The 22,885-nt window shown below is 38.9% G+C and overlaps 1 protein-coding gene and 1 long non-coding RNA gene across 5 annotated transcripts; one reads left to right on the top strand and one right to left on the bottom strand.

Moving 5' to 3' along the window:
* The first annotated feature begins 657 nt into the window (after positions 1-657).
* Positions 658-3,826, top strand: LOC121034385 (uncharacterized). Its single transcript, XR_005792526.1, has 3 exons — positions 658-800; positions 952-1,183; positions 3,090-3,826. It is a non-coding gene; the product is annotated as an uncharacterized LOC121034385 (long non-coding RNA).
* Positions 3,827-4,266: 440 nt separating this feature from the next.
* On the bottom strand, positions 4,267-21,910 carry GOLGA7 (golgin A7). Of its 4 annotated transcripts, none has more exons than XM_040451949.1 (6): positions 21,766-21,856; positions 21,425-21,556; positions 16,300-16,452; positions 9,479-9,580; positions 8,345-8,412; positions 4,267-5,676 (listed from the first exon to the last, which is right to left on the bottom strand). In XM_040451949.1, exons 2-5 carry the CDS (start codon positions 21,533-21,535, stop codon positions 8,374-8,376), a joined length of 405 nt encoding a protein of 134 aa, XP_040307883.1. In that variant the 5' UTR covers positions 21,536-21,556; positions 21,766-21,856; the 3' UTR covers positions 4,267-5,676; positions 8,345-8,373. The 4 variants fall into 4 exon arrangements, with proteins under 4 accessions (XP_040307883.1, XP_040307811.1, XP_040307735.1 ...); XM_040451877.1 differs by having other exon boundaries at positions 8,345-8,407; positions 21,766-21,854; XM_040451801.1 differs by lacking the exons at positions 8,345-8,412; positions 9,479-9,580 and having other exon boundaries at positions 21,817-21,910.
* Between the last annotated feature and the right edge of the window lie 975 nt (positions 21,911-22,885).

Below are 22,885 nucleotides of genomic sequence, written 5' to 3' on the forward strand. Positions count from 1 at the left end.
CATACCCCATTATCTTTCCTCCCTCTCTGTGGGTAACCACCAGCTTCAGTCAACTTAGTGTTTATTGTTCCCAGGCATATGGACATATTTTACCATATATGTGTGTATCCAAAAATAACATGGTAATAATGCATGAATTGTGTGTACATATATCAATTAGCATAACCTATGGAATGTCAGCATAAAGCAACTTTACTTTTGTCTCCAATATTATTTTTGTGCCTTTACATTGATTTGTTGGGTAAAGTTCTTCCCCTGCCCATGGATGAAAACTGAAGAAGGTCCATGATAACTCTTGTCACTTTTGGTTGAAAAAAAAAAAAATCCCATGATCATTATAAGTCACAAAACACAATCCCAATTCAGTAATTAAAATGTCTAGGGGACACCTGGGTGATTCAGTCGGTTGACGTCTGACTCTCGTTTTCGGTCAGGTTGTGGGATCGAGCCCCATGTAGGGCTCTGCACCGAGTGTGGAGCCTGCTTAAGATTCTTTTTCTCTCTCCCTCTGCCCCTCCTCCCCATCTTAAAAAAAAAAAAAAAAAAAAAAAAAGTCCAGTTTGTTATTATCAGAACCCCCTCTGGAGAATAGTGCCCTGTTCGGGGCTTAGCATTGACCTCTGTTTGCCATTCAGGCACTCAGCAGTGGCAGTACCCAGATCAGTCACAATGAGAGGAAGTCTGTGTTGTTGAGCCATAGGTAACTTCCACCTGTGCCGCCATGATTAGTTTACATGGTCCCATGGTCCCAGGGGGCTGGGAAGAGGCTGACTGCCACCAAAGGACTCTCCACTTCCACAGTGAGAACCTCTTTGCGGTGGATGCTATATCTAGTGGGCATTTACATGGCATATGGATTTCTTCACACTCTGAGACCTTTCCTAGAGGTTCTTCCAGAGTGTTCTTCTACTCACCAGCCTTCCACTTTTGTCTTCCTACATCCCCAAGCAGCTGGCCAAGTAGCCACCCCCACAAACCAGTGAACCATGCTCAGATTTCCTGCTCATTCATTCCTCTCATTGGAAGCCAAGAGAGCCTGGCTGATGCAGTCCACAGGGATCAGTTTTCTAGAACATAAAGGAGCACAAGGAGGAGAAAGAATCTAGAAGGGCAAAAGGAGACTCTCCAGCCCACCACACATGCTTGAGTCTGCATCTGGGTCTCTATTCTGTACCATTGTTCTGTTAGTTTATGCTTGTAACAGTGCCCCATGCTAACTACTGCAACTTAATAGATCTTGCTAGTTGTAGGGCATGTCTCACATTTTCTAGAACCAGCATGTCAAGTCCCATAAAAAAATCGTATTAGAACTTTGCCAGGCAAATAATTCTTTAAGTTCTTAATAAGCCTATCTTTGGAATGAATTGATTAGGCTAAATTTGTCCCTAAGTGCTCCCTCTAGTCCCAGAGGCATTTTTCCTTTCTGTCTTTAACTGTTCCATATAGTTAATATGCAGCTGCATTGTTATCCTGACACCACACATTTCCTTGATAAATAGAAAGATTGTGGTGAATTCCAAGTCTACATAGAACTTGGGAATAGAAATCCGTGTATACAAGCAACTTTTTCTCCCTCCTCGGAGTTTTCTCACAGAATCTCTATCAAGGATGATATTTTTAATATGTAGCTCTTGCCGGCAGGGTTTGGTGAAGTTTCTGTCAATATGGTTTCTGTTGGGAATTCTGGTTACTTAAAAGGTGATTTCTCCTATCCTGATGTAGTCCCTCCATATCATTAGACATTAAGTGAAGATCTTTTTCTGCAGTGTTAAAAATGCCCACAACATGCTGTTAGGCCTTTCCTAATGGTTTAACTGAAGCATCACTCATTTTAAAAGTAGACAGCAACATCTATAATCATGTTGCTTTTTCAAGCACATAATCCTAAGAAATTAGGAATTAGACTAAGTACAACATTTGTACATTGTATGAGATACACAGAGATATGCAAATGTGCACACCAATCCTTTAATTGGAAAGAAAAGGTCACATTACATCTGTTTTTGAGTCCTTATATATCACAGAATCTAAGCCTCTACGGTTATGTTGTTTGGCATTTGGCTGTTCTCAGAAGACTAATTGCCAAAATGTTTTGAATACAAATTATGATGTTCATTTCCTAGCAATAAATGGCTCTGTGAAAATATGGGGTAAGAACATATATACATGGACAGAAACATTAAGATCAAGAGATCTGGCAGCCAATGGACTAATTTTTTAGCTCCCCCCTGCCCACCTTCTTTTTTAAAAAAGAACTCTTTGTAATTGAAACAAAAAAATTCTTCAAAGACAGGTGATTTACGATTCTGAAGATTAAAGATTTCACTACCAAAGCAAAAAGTGGCAGTACAAAGTTAAATACGTTTTTATAAGGTCAGTAAATACTTCTATTGCTCAGATGCTACTTTAAAAAATCAGAAAATTCTGCTGGCGTAAATTCATTTTAACTTCACAGTGACTCTTAACCAAAAATCATTGGTTGTGCCTGATTTATAAAATTATTTCTTTTTGCACAGTAGAGGCTTTTTTTTTTTTTTAAAGCAGACATTCAATTCCTACAGGGCTTCCTGGTTGTAGGTAGAATTTCATAGAACTTCACATCTGCACCATTTGAGATATATGGGAAGAACTTATGATACAATACAGAAGAGCTATAACCTTTATTAATAATTCTGTGTTTACTCATTTTGAAGCTAACGATCCTAGAACTTAGGTGGTTAAAGAACCTACCTTTTGGCATTTATAATTCACAGCCCATGTTTGCTACCCTGTACACATTTCCAAGTTTTGAGTACTGTGGAGTACTGTTGTAAAACCACTTACTACAGCTTTGGTGGAAGGAAGAATAAAATCCCTCACACCTTACACATTTGCAGATTAAAGTTGGTTTTTGTGTAACGCTTATATTGTTTATCCTCCAACCAAACACAGATGAGGACGAGGATCACTTATTGGCATCGTCAATGATACACAGAATAATAAAAAGGACAAAGTAGGAGTTGGTGGCTTATTCATTATTTACATACCAATGTACTTCAGATTTTTTTGAATGTAATTCCTTTCCTTTCCCTGGGAATTCTTATCTACAGGACACTGGAATCCTCAAGAGTAGTTATCTCTATGCAAGTCTACTCTAGTGGAGTTTAAACCGCAGAGATCTTTCCAGTCTTAGAACTTTACAAGGGGAGTATACAAATCACTATATTATCAAGTCAAACACCTTACTAATCAAGATGTAGTGAAGTAACTCTGCTAATGACCAGTCAGCCTGTATCTTACTCACTTAACAAACGTGTTAAATAGATGTAACACCCTGCATGATGATGCGTGGTTAGGGATAGATCCAAGGGTAGGTAGAAACCACTTCTGCCCTCATGGAGTCTGAAGGGTTAGGGTGGGGCAGGGAAGAGCAGTGTATAAATGAAATCTAGCACCAACACTCTGATCTCCCTTATATGGACTTAAAACAACAAAACAGCAAACAAAGCATGTTACTCTTGACAAACTATGACTTTAGGCTAGGAGCCAGGGCCAAGTGGAATACAGAAGGAACTTAATTCAGGTCTAATGACCTCCTTTCTGAATACTGGCTGAGTACTATTTACTATTTATTAGTGTAATTGGGAAGCTGAAAATCTTGTAAAGAAAAATAATTTCACAAAAATCAGAATATGGACTATATATGCAGTTATTCTCTACAAATGTACTTCATTTTAAAAACAGTCATCAGATGATCCAAGATAGCTAACAATACTGATTTTTTCCTAATGAAACATCCTAATCTTTAAATTTTTTAAATGTTTTTTTAATTTTGAGAGAGGGAGAGAGAGAGTGGAGTGGAGGGGCAGAGAGAGAGAGAGAGAGAGAGAGAGAGAGAGAGAGAGAGAGAGAGATACAGAATCCGAAGAAGGCTCCAGGCTCTGAGCTGTCAGCACAGAGCCCAACGTGGGGCTTGAACCCATGAACTGTGAGATCATGACCTGAGCCGAAGTTGGACGCTCAATCGACTGAGCCACCCAGACACCCCAAACATCCTAATCTTTTATTTCCTTAATCGAATACATTTTTTACTATTAGGGACTATTTCTTGGTGTTTATATTTAGCTGAAATATCTGCCTCTTATGAGATAAAGCATATAAACTGAAAAGTGTGATGAATGTAAGGTGTTTAAAAATTGTCTACACAGATTCTACAAGTATTATTTATCTGCCAAATTTAATACCATATCACTTTACCAAATCACAACAAATATGACACAGAGACAATTTGTTTAAGAAAAGTTTTACTAATGTGTTATTATTTCAGCAAAGTTATTGCAACAGGTTTAAAAGGCAGAGAGATACACTATCACAGGCTATAAAGTAACAAAGGAATTTTATACAATTAAAATATTACACAGACTGATGGGATTTACTGAATAACAGATCCATAAAAGAAACTAAATCTGAAAGATTAAATCCAGTATTAGCACCTACAGTATCTCTGAAAGTAAAACTTTTAACTGTTTCATTCTTTCCTAATATATTTCTTAACTTTCTTGCAAATACAGTGCTCTCAAAACCCCGAAGATGAATGAAGGGCATAAGAAACCCTGACACTAAGAACATACAGCCAGAAGAACTATAAACACGAACTCGGACTTGAGAGTTTTAGTTGGAAATCACTGAACTTACTGTACTTGAACCAATCCTAAGATTTCTGTGCACTGAATACTGTATATGAGGAAAAGTCTATGAATCATAAGGTTTGCCAGTAGGGACAGTTAAAAATTAGCAATATACGGTATTATTCCTATCAAATTTTTTTCTCATAAGTTATATTTATAACAAAACTATAATTAAAATATTTATTATACTTGCTTATTACACATTCAGGGACACAGCAGGGACATTTATGTGTTTGATGGTTTAGCATCCACTTTATTGTGCTTACTTATTTTTGTAAGGAACACGCAACACATACTACATCTTCCCAACATTCAAGGTAATGCAATAACAAAATTCTCCAAAGAAAAATAACTGGAAATTGCATCAAATACTGTTTTAATTAGGAATAACTGTTATAATAGAACAAGTAACATTATACATTGTTTTTCCAATGAGCTTCCGTTGGAGAAACTGAACAGCAGAAATAGATCTTTAAGATTTTGGCCATGGCAAAACTGGTAGGTCTATGAGATCTGGGAGATGCGTTAGCAAAACCACAGACATGGCCTACCTTTCACCAAAATCCCGGAGAAAAGCATTTTCTGAATTTGGGGGAAATAAGACTGAACACTGGCTAAGATGGGACTCACTGAAGTCTCCAGCCACCTGGGAAGCTGGCCCAGGAATGAGAGAACCACTGTCCTGGTGGCAGGTAAGAAATGAATTTTGTGTTGGGCTGACCAATGGCTTATTTTATTAACGGCTTTGAATAAAAAAAGTGAAACGCTTCATTGTGTTTTCTCAGAAACTAATCAAGAGATTACAGAGTCCTACACAATTTGGAGACACAAAGTGGATGCTGAGTGACCAGAGGTCACTCCAGGTGTGGAATTTTAGAAAGTTAGTCCTTGGAGTAAATGGCACCGTGGCTCTGGCAGCAGATACAAAGGAATGATGCTCTGGAGAGGAGGTAGGGGACACTCTGCGATCGGCCAGTGGATAGATGAGGGTCCCAGCTGGAGGAGGGATCTGTAGTTAGGAAAAGGAGGAGTTTTAGAAAGGGATGCTAAAAATAACCTCTAAAACAATTCTCTCACACCAACTGATCAGAGGTCCTAATAAGTGCGCTACGGTCTATCTAACAATACTTGGATCTGTACTAATTGACTAAGCAAGTATATAGCCCAGCAGTCCAGAAATGCAAGCCCTGTATATTTCTTATTCTTTTTTTTAAGAAGGATGATTCTTTTTATTTATTTTGAGAGAGAGAGAGAGAGAGAGAGAGAGAGAGAGAAAACGAATGAACATGAATGGGGCAGAAAGCGAGGGAAAAAGAGAATCCCAAGCAGGCTCTGCACTGTTAGCATGGAGCCTGACATGGGGCTCGAACTCATGAACTGTGAGATCATGACCTGAGCCGAAACCAAGAGGCAGAAGCCTAATCAATTGAGTCACCCAGGCACCCCAAGCCCTCTATATTTCAATCTCTGACCAATCACGCCATAAAATATAGTACAGCACAGGGTGAAGTAGCAAATCTGGGGCCAGGCTGCCTCAACTGCTGCCTACTAGTTTTTAGCTTTAGATAAGTAACTTAAGTTCTCTGTGCCTGAGTTTCCTCATCTGAAAAAACTGGGATAATACTACCTACTTTGTAGTGTTGTTGTGATGATTAAAATTAAGCATTTAGAATAGTGCAGGCACATAATAAACACCAACAAAAGTTAGCTATTTTTATCACCACTAATTTATTGTGACAGAATGATACATTCCAATTTTTTAAATAAAGAAGATAATCCAAAGAGAAAACACCATCAATCTTTAATAAAGATATTTTAAGTGTTTTTTTAATAAAGGCCATCTCCATGATTTGTGTATTTTCTTTTTTTTGTTGTTGTTAAAATCATTAGCTCTCATATAATGCTTCAACCTGCAGAAAACTTAGAGACTTAAGAAAAATGGCAGAATCGAATTCATTATTCTTACAGTTTCTCCCCCTCCTCCAAGACCTCAGCCCATGCTAGATCCTGGCCTGAGGAACACACAGCTCTAAAAACTAAATTGAACAAAAATATTTGCATTCATGAAGCTATCCAGAAGTTCCTAAAGTAAATCTTTCCCATTTCAAAATTTCACAGTTGCCTAACTATTGATAGATTAGTCTCTGGTGTGTAATTGCTCAAAACCCCACACCACCTCAGAAAGACATTATATTTAGCAATAATAGCTGCAAAACGAGTCATGACAAATGGGTTGTGCCAAGTCAACACAGCTGCAATTGATAAAATAAACTTATTCCAATGGCACATAACAAAAACCACACTTTAAGGTTCCCGGTTGCTCAACTGAGAAATGCCAGTTTGGAAATTGTACACGAGAAAGTGTATGAACAAGTAACACTAAGTGTTCCCAAACAAGTCCTTTTTAAAAGAAATGAAACACATGGCAGAGGATGTCATTATTTAGATTTTCGGCTTTCAAAGTCAAAGAATTCAGGTGACAATTTCACTAGTGCTAAAAGGTGGCAGCCTTGGAATGCTGGTTGGTTTATAGGGTTTGATAAATTGTGCAGGGGCAGACAAAATGTATTTTTAAAGAAAGTCTTGAAAAAGAAAAGGGGAAGATAAACAATAATCTGATGAACTCTTCCCTTTCCCCATGTTTCTGCTGCTGCAAGTACTTATACGAAGTATGGTGTAAAAACTGGTTTTCCAGTCAATCAGGCTTGGGTTCCTATCCCAAAACGTGTTAAACTGAATGATTTTGAGAACACCATTTAATCTGTTTGTACCTTGGTTTGCTCACCTGTGAAATGGAGAAAATACTTTGCAGAATTCTTATAAGAATGAGAAATACCATTTGTATAATACCTGGCACAGAGCAGGTGCTCTCAAAGTGGCAGTTATTATTGTTGTTGCCCTGGAAGGAAGAGTAGGTCTGCTTTGGTAGCATCTGTTTCTGTGCTGTGAGTTAGTGACACATACCTGCAAACGGCCAATCAGGAAAGTACGGTAGCAGAGCACTGTAGAAAGTGTATGTGACTGAAATCAGCAGAAACCATGAGGTACGATTTTCTGTTACTTAGAGGGCTATGCTCATGTACTATGGCTTCCACGTGATTTGCTTACAGACTCCCATCAGTATTAACTAATGTATTTCTCACTTATTCAGAGTCATTATATGGATATAGAAGAACATAAATATTCTAAACAAAAGAATTACATTTATGGTTCTACCCACTAGGGGTATGGTTTCTTCTACAGGGCAATGAAGCCACTTAAATAAATGCAATATTCAGAATCTCCCCCTACACTCTGAAATGTTTCTTTGGTTATTAAAGCCATTCATCATATGGGCAGGGCAATCGCTGAAATGATTTTTATATGCAAAATCCAACTATTTGAATGTCTAGGATTGCCTTGAAATACTAAAACAAGAACCCCCCCCAAAAAAAAAAAAACAAAACATGCCCTAAAACAAAGTAAGAAAACCAGTCTGAAAATAGTACAGGGGGGAAAAAAATCAGGATTAAATTCTAGATCACCAAACGGAATTTGAGCTAAATATACATTTTAAATATAAAGCCAATACAGGGAATATGCCATAATCTAAAGATTTATTTACCATGCAGGAAAGAAAATTCACGCATGCTACAAATGATAAAAACTGCATATACGTCATATAATTTTATTTTTACCTTTAATTCGATGGTTTATCTCCCACTGCTCATGCCTCTGTCTTCATAAATGGTGATTTCAATCTAAACAGCATGGCTGTTAAGAAAACACACTGTAGAGTGGAACATATAAAAGGGGACCATGGCAAGATGGTGTGTGTGATCTGTGCACTTTGCTGTCAATTCGCTTTGCTCATTTTTAAATTATTAAGGATTTCTCCTACCCAAGTTAAACATGATGCTTTCTCCATCTTGCCAAAATCTTCAAGAAATATAACTGCCTGCAGTACTCCACATGTCCTCCCTCTCAAACACTGATTATTTATTTTTTGAAGAAAGAAAAAAAAAAATTCTGGAAAAAGATGCTATAGTGTAGAAGCTAGAGGGTTCTTGGCTGAGAACTGAAGGAGGTAATGAATTCAGGGGTTCAAAATGCCCTGAAATTATTTGCTAACTTTTTCCTGGGAGAGCGTTCATGACCTCTAAAAGTTTAAGAACCACTGCTGTGGAAGATAATAAAACTGCTGAAATTATTATCAGCTGGAAGGCCTGGGATTATCTGACCTAGGTTTTTAAAAAAATTTATTTTACTCATTACTCCAGTTATCAAGTTAAATTAGTTTTCTTGCAATTTTATTTACCAAATTCACTTAGTGAGTTTCAAAGCTTACTGCCTCTAAAAATATGCACAGTATGTCAAAGGTAATGAAATGATACATCTGGCAGCTGTAACTGATTTCAACTAGTCAGATGAACCCCCATGGAACTGCAATTCATTTGGATGACAAGTCTCACCACACATTATGAGTTTATGCATTTCAAAGAGGCTACAGGTTCAGAGTTTCTGCAGCTGAAATGCATTACTCATACCACCCCCATTATTACTACAAGATGCCCTCAGAACCACCAAGAAAGACGGTAACCAGAATAGTAAACAATCCAGAGACCTGCACAATTGCAAAGGAAGGAGACTTGCTTTAAGAAAAATGTTGGAGACAAGAGGCTTATGGTAGGTATGCAATTCACACAGAAGATTCCTAGGGCAAATAAATACATGAGAAAGGAGTTAAATTCTCTCCAGGTGATGCCCAAGAGTACTGTCAAAATTTTCTTTTTATAGATATTTAGACCTTATGATCTGGACTAAAAAGATACAACTCGAAGTCCTCGCTCAATGGGATCTGTCAGGAGGAGGCCTTGGGGAGCATATATCTTCTCATTCTGCTCTTGAATGTATTTGGACACTTTCTTCAGAACCTGACAGAAAAGAAACACCACAGCTTTTTATGCATCATCAGATTTTACCTTAGGTAGCAGCTGGATCTCCAAATACTCAGGCAGTGGAATTAGTTTTCAAAACCAGAAATAGATATTCATATGGAGGGATACAGCTCTGAGCATGTGGCACACACCAGTTGTACACAACATTCAGCACAGTTTGATGGACTCGGCGAGTCACAAGTTATCTTCAATACGGTGAAAGTGCAAATGCACACAAAAGCATGAGTGCCGGCCCCTCCTCCCTGCCCCCTGTCGTCTCAATCCTGGATACAGAGAAATAAGTGGATGCTCACATACACAAAAGTTAGTTGTACTTTTCCCTTTCCCACTCATAATGTGTTGTCAGTGTGATACCTTCTAATACCAAGAGTAGTTCTTGGCCTTCCGCCCCCTTTAACACTGAAGAACTGCTGTTTCTCTTGTTTGTATGTTTTCATCAATTGTAAGTAATGATACAAAGTTGGCCCATAACAAAAGATAGAAGATAGCCCAGTTAGTTTAAAACAGAAAAGTTTATTTCCTTTGTAAAGCACGTGACTGTCAGTGGCTATGGAGTTTCTGATGTCAGGTGTCTTCCATCATTTCCGTGTCTGCATATAGTGCTACTCTGTAGTTTGCTCTTGTGTCCTCGATGGGAACTTCAATTTATAAGTTTAGCATTAAGGTTGTAAAAGTCAAAGCAAATGCAGACAAAAACCAGATAGGATACAAAGGAACTTCTGGAAATTGCCAAATCTCCAGCTTTAATAAGGGCAATTTTGAGACCGATAAGCTAGGGGAAAATAAATCTTAAAAGTTATATACAAAATCAAAGAGTTACATGTTTTATTTCAGATTCAAAGTCATCATAATAACCCTTTTTTTGGCTCTAATGTTCAAAAAGGCTTTGATCCAGTTTTTTAATTACTATATATTTTCTTAAATTCATACTACCAGAATACAATAAAGTCACATATAAGCGCAATCACAACATAAAGGGGAAAAAGAACTGTATGAAAATAGTTGGAAATTAAGAAACAATTTAAGAGTGGGTCTACAATGCACCAGGGCAAACTAACAAAATTAGGATGCTACAATTTAGGTACTTTCGTATAAATTGATTTAGAATTTAAAAACTAGGTAGTCTGTATAGTGGATTTTCTTACTGAAGGAAAGTGAAATTTAAATAAATTCATTCAAGTTACATCTCTGGGAATACTACAATCTCATGTTCTAAAAGAGCATGATATCATTAAAAGAGCAGTCTGCAGGGTTAAGTAGTGAATTAAGAATACCACCACTTCTGGGGCAGCTGGGTGGCTCAGTCGGTTAAGTGTCTGACTTCGGTTCAGGTCATGATCTTGCAGTTTGTGGGTTCGAGCCCTGCATCTGGCTCTGTGCTGACAACTCAGAGCCTGAAGCCTGCTTCACATTCTGTCTCCCTCGCTCTCTGCCCCTCCACAACTCATGCTCTCTCTCAAAAAATAAACATTAAAAGAAAAAACTTAAAAAATACCACTTCTAAAGAATTTTTTTTTTTTTTAACCTAATTACCTGAAGTAATACAAATATCATTCTATTTTCAACTCACAAAGAACCTGAGTAATGCTTGGTCTTTATGGGCAAAAAAAAATCTTAGGTACTTTTTATCAGTTTATCAATCATGCTAAAATAACAAATGTAAGGAAGTAGCCCATAAAGGTGACCAAGTCAGGACTCTTAATCTTCTGTCCAATTTCTTTCCCAGCTTATCTGACAGAACTGGAAATTGGAGAGTCGGTGTACCCTCACTCCAGTACCTTTACACTAGGGGGTGGCAGTCAGAAAAGCGTCTGCATGGCTGGTTGCAAAGAAAGGATTCCTTCAGAACAGCTTTCCTCCCTCACTCCTTGGGCACAGGTTACGGGCAAAGAAATAGCATGCCTTTATTTGATTCAAGCATTAACTTTGATGTGCAAAGTTTTTACTTAAATTTTAATAACATTCATGTGCACTTAGGTATCAGTTCAGAAACAAAACAATGTCTTCTTTTTGCATAAGCTCCAAATCCTCTTAATATTGCTCTGGGGAAGGCAGGACTGTCTTAGTCTCTTCAGCAACAAGAAAGCTTTAACATGAGTAAACTCACACTGCGTCCCAGGCAGGACAAATCAGCATGCTCACTCCTAGGAAGCTTTATGTTGACATTTTGCTCACAGTTTATTATTTTTGGTAAATCAATGTCAAAACAAACAAGAATATTGGACAAAATTATCTGTTATCCTCAAACCCTCAACAAAACCTCAATCTGTGTAATATTTACAAAGCTGAAGACAATCCAACCTCAGCAAAGACTATTATCCTCCTTGAGAATATTAAACTGGAGAAAGCCTCAAGAAGAAATACAGACCTTTAAGAAAAACTATCCTAAGTGCGGCTAAGCAAGAACAGCAGGATCTTAGTATTTTCAGAAAATATCTAAGTTCCTTCTAATTTGTTCCTTTTACAGATTACAGCACATAAGCAGAAAGGATGTTATGAACCAGGCAGACAGCTACTGCGAGGAGAAGCTTCTACAAGCCCATTTGTTCCCCAATTATAATGGGCAGCAACAATAGAGAAAACACTGAAGTCTTTATCTTCATTTTAAATCAATAAATAGCACATTACAGGGGAAAAAAAGCATGATTGTTCTAGTGAGTTTTAAAAGGCTTATTTACAGTTTCAAAAAATTTAACCCACATGACAAAGCGTAAGTACTATTATATTAGGCTTTCTGTTTGTAGGTTAAAAATTTTAGTCTTTAAAACAATACAGACTAAATGACTCAAGCCTGTCCTTTCATAAAGTAGAAAATAATAGCACAGAAATTCCTAAGGGACAAACTGGAGGGAGGGAGAAGGCAGCTTTTCTTACACTTTTATCATTTTATCAAAACTACAAATATACATTTAAAATTTTTCTTTTGAAAGTATAAATACATTATATCTTAATTAGGACCATTCCAGCTATTCACTTTGCGTGATCTAGTTATTCATTGTCCAGTAAAATCACCTACTTAAAACATGTAGCCACACCTTAAATTTTGGTTTCTTGACTAATTTTATTTGGTCTTTACTTGCTTTATAAAACCCTGTAAAAAGAAACTTTGGTTAGACATATAAAGTAGTGCCTTCTATATTGCCTATGAACCTAAGTGAAAACATATATTAGGATCAATGTATTTCCACTTTATTTCTGATACTGAGAACTGCCTTTCAAGACTAATAATTAAAGGGATATATATATATTTTAATTAATTAATTAATTTTTAGTAGGCTCTGCACCCAATGTGGGACTTGAACTCACAACCCTGAGATCAAGAGTTGCATGCTCTACCAACTGAGCCAGGCAGGTGCCCCCAGTCAAAGGGATTTTAATTAAAAGCTACCAAATGTTTTAGCAGCTAAATAAGCCAGCAGCTGCTAAAAAAGATTACTCATATTTGAAAAAAAATTGTATATGAGTTCACAAATACCTGATTAAATCATGTATGTGTGTATATATGTAAACACTTAAGTTAGTGTATGTGTATATATGTAGATACACTAAATTCTCACTTATTTTAAAATTTTATTTTTATAATTATATCTCTATTTTTATTTTATTTTAGAGATAGAGAGCACATGCACACACTTGTGCAAGCGAGAGGGCCACAGGGAGAGAGGGAGAGAGAGAAAGAGAGAGAGAGAGAATGAGAGAATCTTAAGCCGACTCCACGTTCAGTGCAGAGCTCAACGTGGGGCTCGATCCCACAACCCTAGGATCATGGTCTGAGCCAAAATCCAGAGTCAGATGCTCAACCGAGTCACCCGGGTACCTCTTAAAGATTTTATTTTTAAGTAATCTTCACACCCAACGTGGAGCTCGAACTCGCAGCCCCAAGATCAAGAGTCGTTCGCTCTACTGACTGATCCAGCCAGGTGCCCCTTATATTTACCTTAAGAAAACACTATTTATTATTAAGCATCCACCATATGTAAGACAATACATTAATTCTAATACCCATTTTATAGTTGAAAGAATTCAGATTAATTTGTCCATGATCCTATTAATTAGTGAATGACTTGGCTGGAACCCAATTACCCATTTCTTTTTACAACTGACATTAGAAGGAGGTTTCTGTATCTATTTCAGTAAATGCACATGGATAAATAAAAGTTAACTGAAATCGTATCAACAAATGTGAAATGTAGTGAAATGACAACTCTACTAGGCTTGAACAAAATACTCTCTCTGGAGGATGTAATTCTACTTTAAATTGGCAGTATTACATACTTCTTTAAATGACCATCCCCGGATGACCTAGTTTCTATCCATATGAATTCAGCCTTACCCTCCCCTCCTACATCCAGCTTCTCATTCAATCTTGGTTCTACTATTAACATATTCCTTGAATTTGTTCACTTCCTTCTATCTCTACTGCTCTGTTCCCTGTCCAAGCTATCTTCATCTCTTGTCTGGATTTCTATGGAGCATTGTACCTGGTTTCCCTACTTCCACTGTTGTATCTTTTTTCCCTCCAGAGCAAAGAAATTGCTTTAAAATGAAAATCTGATCATATCACTCTCCCGCTTAAGACCTTGAAATAGCTTCCCCCCTGCACTGAAAATAAAGTCTGAACATCTTTCCATGGACTACACACTCCTACATGACACAGCTCCTTCCTTACCTCTCCAAATTCACCTACAGCCCCTCTCTTCCACACTGGCCTTCTTACAATTCCCAGGACCCATCATGCTCTCTGGGCCTTTTTATTTACCACCTCTCTGCCTGAATGGTCTGGACGATTTGTAGCCTTCACTTAGCAGCTTAAATGTTACCATTTCAGTGGCTTTTTCTGACCACACAATCTAAATTAGGTCTCTCCTATTATTTTCTATCATGGGAAAGTTTGTTTTCTTCAAGACGTTTATTGCCATTAATAATTTAGTTGGTTTTGTTTCCTTAACATCAGTTGTTACCACTAAATTATAAATACTACAAGGCCAGTAACCATGTTTGTCCTATTCCATTATATCCCCTGTGCATTGTTTAGCACATAGTAGGCTTTCGATAAATATTTATCAAATGAATGAAACCCTTGTCCCTTCACTCAGCAAGTGTACTATTAAAGAGAAGCTGCTAAGACAAAACACAGACTGAAAGCTGATACTGATCCTTTACAACTTCTGATTTTGAATATTAAACAGGAATGAAAGTTGGCTGCTTCTCTGTATAATATGGAGAAAAATATAACAACTAATTTAGTTATTTAGATATACCCTTTTTAGTAACACTAACACAATTCATGTCAGGATGCTAATGAATATGGCAGCATCTCCAGCCAGTAACTCACAAAAATAATTTAGCTGCAACTCTCTGCTCTCTACTACAGAGTGCAAGACAATCACGGGGACAGTTCTGTTGTGTGGGGTATAGTACAGATACCTGTATAGCATTTCAGTTGCTAAACATGCTCAAAATTAAATGATGTATTAGGGGTTTACTCTGATTGGCTTTAATTCATTCAATACATATTCAGTGAGCACCTAATGCACCCAGGGCATGGTGTTATGCATGAAGAGGGACACAAAACAGTTAAGGCACTGTCCTTGACCTCAAGAAAAATACATACTTAAAGGGCAAATAAGAAAGCAAACTGCTACATTCAAAAGTCCAGAGAGGTAAGTGCCAGGAAAGAGACATAAATAGAATGCGGGGATACATAGGTCAGAAAGATACTAATTAGAAGAGTAAGGAAAGGTTACAGGACAGAGGCACCTAAGGGTTTGGTGAGACTTGAACACAGGGAGAGTGGCACTATAGGTGGAGGAAAACCTAGGAGGGTATGCTTGGTGCCCAGCGAGGAAGCGGGTTTGGCCAAAAGATACAGTGAGAAAGGGGCGGGAGAAAGCTGGAAAGGGAGGCCTGAGGTCAGTTGGAGAAAGGGCTTGAGCTTTACTCACTGGCAGTGAATGGGAAGCCAGGAGAGGCCTCCGAATTTATAGGAGTGCTAGAGGAAGAAATGCAGTGTCCATGAAGGCAGCAATAGATGGTTTGGACAAGTGAAAGAATGGAAGAAATGAAACTCATCACACTATTTCGACAGTCTAAGAGGTAATAAGGGCGTACATTAGAAAAGTGGCAGAAGAAATCATGAAAAGTTAATGAATGGGAAAATGGCAGATATTTCAGTCTTTGACAACTGATAAATTTTTCCCTCTTCTTCATCCTCCACACCTAAAGATGGTACTGAAAAAGGAAGGGTGTTATTAAACAAAATGGGGAGGTGTGAGGTTTGCCTTTTGGACATCTACATTGAAAAGCTGGCACCTCCAGGTCTAGCAGGCAGTTGCAAAGAAAAGAGAAGATCTCAAGCTGGAGGATAAGACTGAAGACAGAGACTTGGGGAAAAAAGTAAAAGGATTCTCAAAAAGCTAGATAGAATGAGAATACAGATCTTCTACAATCTTAAGCGTTAAGTCAATTTGAACATTGGTATGTCAACTCTATGTTAACAGATGAATTTTGACTGGTTTCTGAAGACTCCGGAATCTCTACTATGTGCTCTCTACACAGGAGCAATGACAGAATTTGAATTATTATTATAAATGCCCCTTGAAATTTTATGGCAACTGTTACCATGTAAACATGAATATATCAATTCACCTTTTTTATGATTTTAAGAGATTTTGTGAAAACAAAGGTTGGCTCACCTTCTCATAATGAGTTTCCATGCATAAGAAGATGGTGTAGGCTGTTAGGCAAGCCAAACAGCCTTCAAGATATGATTGGCCCCCAAGCTTCTCTGCTTCTGCATAAAGGTTATTTAGAGTTCGAACTGTTTCTTCAAACTGCTGCCTATCAATCTGTATGGAAAAAAGAATTTAAAGTAAGTTTTGGAAAAAAGATCAGCCACTCACTAATGCTGGCTATCACTAATTGATTCTGCTGTTCTGTCAACATTCTTATCTAATAGTTGGCAAACCTCCTGGATGATTAAATCAGGACCTATGTTACTGAAACTGCTTAGTTTTTTTTTTTTTTTTAAATCTTATCCCTCTTATGGACACTGGATATCTTCAAGGCTCAGTATGGTGTCTCTTTATTCTCTATACTGAGTTTCAAGTAACTTAATAAAATTATACAATCCTTCCACTTTCCATTCACTTATATTCACATTTACTGAGCACCTATCATCAGATGTTAGGACAGGCCGTTGAGGAAGATAAACAAGACACTCAGTCCTCCAGGAGTTGACAAGTCATGTAAGCAGAACAGGTATGTAAACATAAAGACATAATAAATTGACAAAGTACTACAGTGGGCACATATATAAAGTATGGCGGGAGCACAAAAGGAAGAAGTTCTCTTTATCTGGAAAGGACAGGTAATCTTTTTATTGTTTTAAAGTTTTTTTTAATCTAAATTCCAGTTAGTTAACGTACAACGTAATATTAGTTTCCGGTGTACAACACAGTGATTCAACACTTCCATACATCACTTGGTGCTCATCACAAGTGCATTCCTTACTCTCCATCACCTGTAAGTTGGTTTGCCTCTCTCTCTAAGAGCAGGTAATCTTAAATTGAGTCCCTAAACACTGGAATTTACTAAAAGCTCACACTGAACAAGGCAAAATCTCAAACTATCACACAATTCTTCACACCAAGTCATTCCTGTTTCCCTTCTATTCAGTGACACCATTATCCCACATTGACCCTAATACTACCATTGTCTTCCATTTTCACTCTAATCATCTGCTTTCACTTTCTTCTGCTAACAGTACTTTCACATCTCAGTGCTCTACCCTAGGATTTTCATCCCATTAGTAGAGTATTTCATGCCACACTATCATTCTTGGCAACAAAGGACAACTTATCTGTCCTTACTATAGGGCCCCTCTCACACAAACTCCCTTATTCCTGAAACGAGTAGAGTAACTCCTTACATATGAATTCTCTCCTTTATGAAGTCTATACATATAGACTCAGAAAAAAGTCAAAGGACTTCAATATACAGTTTGAGACAAAACAGTCCCACGAATATAATTTTTTAAAATGTAAAACAATTTATGGTCATCATCCTTAAGCTATTAAAACCCTTTAGGTTAGAGGCAGTTGTGATCATTGTTTTGTTCTGCGTGTGGAAAAACTGTGAGGATGCGGTGAGCCAACGGCATGAAAAACTTTAATGTGAACTTTAAAATGGTGGTGGTTCTCCTGGTTTTTCAATAGGAACTACTTTTAATTTCCTAGAATATTAAGAGTTTCTGAAAAGGGCTGGATGGGCAGAGATGGTGCGGGAAGCCGCCACTTGAAGAACGGTCATTTGGAGAATTGACGTCAGAGTTCTCATTCCCTGAAAATGAATTCTATTCACTCTGCAAACAAATATTTGTAACAAATTGTTATCTTTACCTAATTATGCCTAAAATAACACCTTCAGTTTGTCACATCAGCAAATCCACAAAAGTCTAAATAATTTCAAACACTCACAATTGATTTACTTAAATGTTATGATCTGATAAGGAAGGTTCCATGAATTATTTACATTTCTTTGGCTTTGTGATTCAAAACCATGGGCTCCAACCCAAAAACATCTTCTTTCAGATCAGAATTACTGATCATACTAGAAACATGAATTCTTAAAAAAGCTATTCCAAGACAGTAATGCTTTATAGGATGGAAACAAATCATAGATCATTAAAGAAAAACAAACAAACCAACCCACCAACATTAAGGACTTTTTTAAAAGGTTAAAAAAGAAATTTAAAAAGTCAAGAATTTCTTTGAAAGATTACTAAAAAAGAAAAGGGGAAAAAAGGTAAACAGCATGGTAGACAGCAGCAAGGGCAAAGGACCTAACATATGAGGGTTCAACAGAACAAATGTGGGCATTTTTCTTTCACTCCCTTCACTATAAAAAATACCTTTCAGTATTCTCTCTTGGGTACCTGAAGACTGATATAGATGCTATGACAAAATTGGGAGATTTGTGAAGTGGGAGCCCAACATAAATTTGGACTAATAAACATTGAAAATCGGAATGGAAATAGGAATCAGACTCCTTTTCCCAGAATTTTTGTTTCTTGTTGAATGATGTGGTAGAAAGCATGGGGCTGAAGCTTAAAGTGATCACAAGTCAAAGGTAATTTCTATGAACCAGATGCAGACACATATTTTAAAGGTATGTAGGGGAACAAATGCTTCAATTGTAGTTTACTCATTTCTCTCCTACCCAGACCCAGGGTGTCTAGATGTCTGTATTTTGGCTAAAGTGAGACTAAGGCTTTCTTTAAGAATTGTCCTGGCAACAAAGTACTTAGGCATCAAAGTATTACATTCTAACAGGCAACGGAAAAAGTAAACTTGTTAACAGGCAGAACGTGCCCTCACTCTGAGATTAAAGGGTACAAATGCCTGCGTGTGTGCGTGTGTGTGTGTGTGTTGCTTTAAAGTAATACAAAACATTGTATATTAGTTTCTTCCTCTATTAAATTGCCAAGTGTGATGTTCTCACAAAAGGAAAATCAGCCCCAGTGGCAGAGCAATCAGTACAATTTCTAGGGTAAGGAGTAGAGAAACAAAGACAGAAACCTTCCAATTTTCCATCAAACAAAGCAAGGAAAATTTAAACCTGTAATTTAAATTTGATTTCAACACATTAAAAGAAAAATCAAAAGCTCTCCCAAGCAGTTTAAAGCATAAACTAGTGTTTTAACCCAAACATTTAAAAAGAAAAAAAGAAGAAAAATCCCTCAAAGACACAATTGAACAGCACTAAATAACACTCCGTATAGTACTCAGAGTCATAAGCAGTTCTGGTCTATAATCTGAAGTCAAAGAAGTAAAAAGGCCTCCAGAATTTAGAAACATCAATTTTCTATAAAAATCAGTGGAGTACTGTGACTACATTGTGTTTCTGTATTCAGACTATAAAATAAAGGCTCTACCACACAGAGTGGAAGGCTAATGTGTTTCTGCATACATATATTTGGCTTAGTTATGAGCTAGAAGTTTGACTTTAAAACCTTTAAACAAAGAAATCTTGTAACATCCAAGTAAGTGTATAGTTTACACTCTGATTTGAAAGTACATAAATAGTGTACATCAGACTTTCCATAAAAGGCTTGCAAATAAAACATTTGATCCATTTCATACAAACCCTAACACAGAAAACATGTATGTTAACTGTGATGTTAAATTATTTAAAGAAAAAAAAAAACATTTGGTAGCTCTAGCCAGCAGGCATTGTGCTCAATTTCTACCTCTTCAAACCACAGTGGAAATGTCCAGCCAGTGTCAAGCTGAGTTAACTCATAACATCGCAATGATAAACTGTAGCATTTATGTGGCATTTCACAGACAAACTAATATGAAACCTTCTTTAAAAGGCATATCTGATCTGGGGCACCTGGGTGGCTCAGTCTTATTAAGCGTCCTACTGCGGCTCAGGTCATATCTCGCAGTTTGTGGGTTCAAGTCCCGTGTGGGGCTCTGTGCAGACCGCTCAGAGCCTGGAAGCCGGGTTCCCATTTTGTGTCTCCCTCTCTCTCTCTGCCCCTCCTCTGCTCATGCTCTGTTTCTCTCTCTCTCTCAAAAATAAATAAACATTCAAAAAAAAAAAAAAAAGAAAGAAAGAAAGAAAAGAAAAGCATATCTGATCTTTCATTTGCATTTAAAGAAACATACTTGGGTCACTAACTTGACCACAGTGTTGAAGGACACTATAATTGATATACATTGATTTCCCAAACTTGGCAATCAGGTAGAACAACCTACCTTGTTACAAACTGATTTTAAAGGACTGCTACACATTTCTCTAGCACAGACTCATCTACACCCACTTATCCCATGACCAGTATTTCTTACGCCCACACCCACAGCACACCTCATCACCTCAGTCGCTCACTTCCCAATCAAGGAGAAAAGAACACAAAACTCTGCTCCCATCTTACCAGAAACTGACCTCTGAAAAGTAAACTGAATATAAGGTAACATGGCTCAAGACCAAAAGATCTTTCTTTGGGTAGGTGAGCACATGCGGGCCCAAGAAAACACACAGTCACATATGCTCACTTCATTGTACTTTTAAAATAAAATTCACTGACTTTTCCCCCCCTAACTCTTAAGAAAGAGGAACAGTGCCTTCTTCCATTTCTGTGTGCAGAGTTGTCTGAGGGACCTATATCCTGAGGACAGTTTCAATATGCAAGCATCACAACGCAGGTGGCTCCCAGTGATCTTAACTGGGAACAACAAGTTGAAGGCCTTGTTCGGAGATATTTCCCTGTCCAGGCCGATCTACTGTTCTAGGTTTTTCAGGTTCCAAGAAAGCCTGTCTGTAACTGTCTGGCACAGCATTTAATAAACCCTTTCTGCTGAGCAGTGCGACCAGCACAATGGCCACAAACGCCAGTCACAAGAATGATGATGATTACTCTTGCGTGGCGAAGTAGGAGGTCACAGTTTACAACATGCTGAGTTAGGTGGCTTGGAACCTCAGGAATTAGTTCCTCATCACTGTTGTCAATAACCCGGGTGGAGGTGTGGAGACGGCCGGGTAAGAAGACAGCTGGCTGGGTACAGATTCCCGGCACTCGGCACCACCGAGTTCTATAAGGCCATCACACTCAGGGGCTTGGCTTTATTCGTCCTCCTCCAAACACCGCATCTTGCTTAGTGGCCCTCCTTTGACCAAGGCACCTCCTTTGCCCGCCCCTCCTCAGAACCGCGAGGCAGGCATCAAACGGGTCTGGTGTCGGCCCATACTCCCTCCCGTCCCTGAAGAGTCCCCCTCCCTCGCCCCAGAGCAGGTGTGGGGAGCCAGTCTGCGTACCCGGTTCTCCAGCTCCGCGGGGAACTTGGTCTGGAACTGGCAGCGTGTGCCACTGCTGTAGTCTCGCTGAATGAATACCTTCCCGGACACCGGCGCCTGCTGCGGCCTCATGGCGAGGACAGGACGGGCACGCTGCGGGTTCGGGGAGACACCAGCCACGGGTCAGATCCCCGGCCTGGACCAAAGACAGCCCCCCACCCCCTCCTCCCACCGGCCAAAGCAGCCCAAGGCCTCTTCCGCCCCACTCCCCTTCACCCATGCTGTCACCGCGGGCCTTTAGCTACAGCCCCGGCCCAGGCCCCGCGGCCCCCACAGCCCGGTTCGGCCCGGGAAACACGAACCCGCCTCCTCTGCCCTCCAGCTGCAGTCGCACCGCCTACGCCGTCACTTACGTCTTGCCGCAAAAGACCTCTTTCCCCGCCCCTCAGCTCGGCGTCCTGCCTCGAGGCGAGGACCCACCCTCTCCTCGGCCGTAAAGCGACTCTGGTGAGGCTGCGCTCTGCGGGGTGGAGGCGCGCTCAGCGGGCGGGGCCCAGGCTGACTCCGCCTCCCGCCCCTCCCGGAGGAGTCAATAAGGAAGGAAAAGCCTAGGCGGGGCGGGAAAGGGGAGAACTTTGGAGGGCGGTGTCTTGCCGACGGTTGCTGAGGTCTAAAACTCGGGATTTTCCCCGTTGTGTCATTTCCTTGTCACATTGTGTCATTTCCCTATTGATCGTCCAGGTAGTTTTTGATCACTGTTGTAAGGTGTTATTTTCACTCTTGATTGGATGTCCTAGCTTGCACATGAGACACCACCCAACTCTATACCAAATAAACTGCTCACACAAATTTGTAAACAGAAAAAAGAAGCCTAGGGACCCTTTTGGCAAAGGGGTGGGAGGAAGAGAGGACAAAGAACCTGCTTGGGCTTTGTCATCCAGCATCCTTCCTCCAATTCTCTGAGGTGTTACTGATCCTCCTACCCCAAGATTTTCATCCAGTACCCCAGTCTACATCCCTCAGGTGGCCTGAGAGGACAAGCAGTTCTCATTTCTTTGACCACTGGGGCTCTCACTTAACTCAGCATACTTTTGCAAGGCAGCCAAGGAAACCCCACCTTAAACTTGTCTGCTGGTGCTGGCTGATGTAACTTGTTAGCACCACTATCTCATCCTGAATTTTATATATTTTAAGAATATTCTCTTACTGTATTTTTAAAAGTTTTATGGAAATATAAATAGCATACAATAAACGCAATGTATTTGAAGTGGACAATGTAATAAATTCTGACATATATATACAACCATGAAATCATCATCTCATCATATCAATCAAGATTGTGAATATTTATCTCCCTCAAAATTTGAGATTCCTTATGCTCCTTTGTAATCCCTCTGCCCTATCCTTACCCAGCTCCTTTTCCCCAGGCACTGATCTGCTTTCTGTCACTATATGTTAGTTTGCATTTCCTTGAATCTTATG

Source organism: Herpailurus yagouaroundi, unplaced genomic scaffold (assembly GCF_014898765.1).
Source record: "Herpailurus yagouaroundi ecotype Mexico unplaced genomic scaffold, PumYag 28, whole genome shotgun sequence".
Lineage (NCBI taxonomy): Eukaryota > Metazoa > Chordata > Mammalia > Carnivora > Felidae > Herpailurus > Herpailurus yagouaroundi.

Coding starts and splice junctions, on each gene's coding strand:
- GOLGA7 (XM_040451801.1), bottom strand. CDS start 21,535: ATGAGGCCGCAGCAGGCGCCGGTGTCCGGGAAGGTATTCATTCAGCGA. Junction 16,453..21,424: donor CCGCGGAGCTGGAGAACCGG/GTACGCAGACTG, acceptor TTTTCCATACAG/ATTGATAGGCAGCAGTTTGA. Junction 5,677..16,299: donor TGGAAACTCATTATGAGAAG/GTGAGCCAACCT, acceptor TCCTAACTACAG/ATCCCTCCTCCAGCTGGGAC.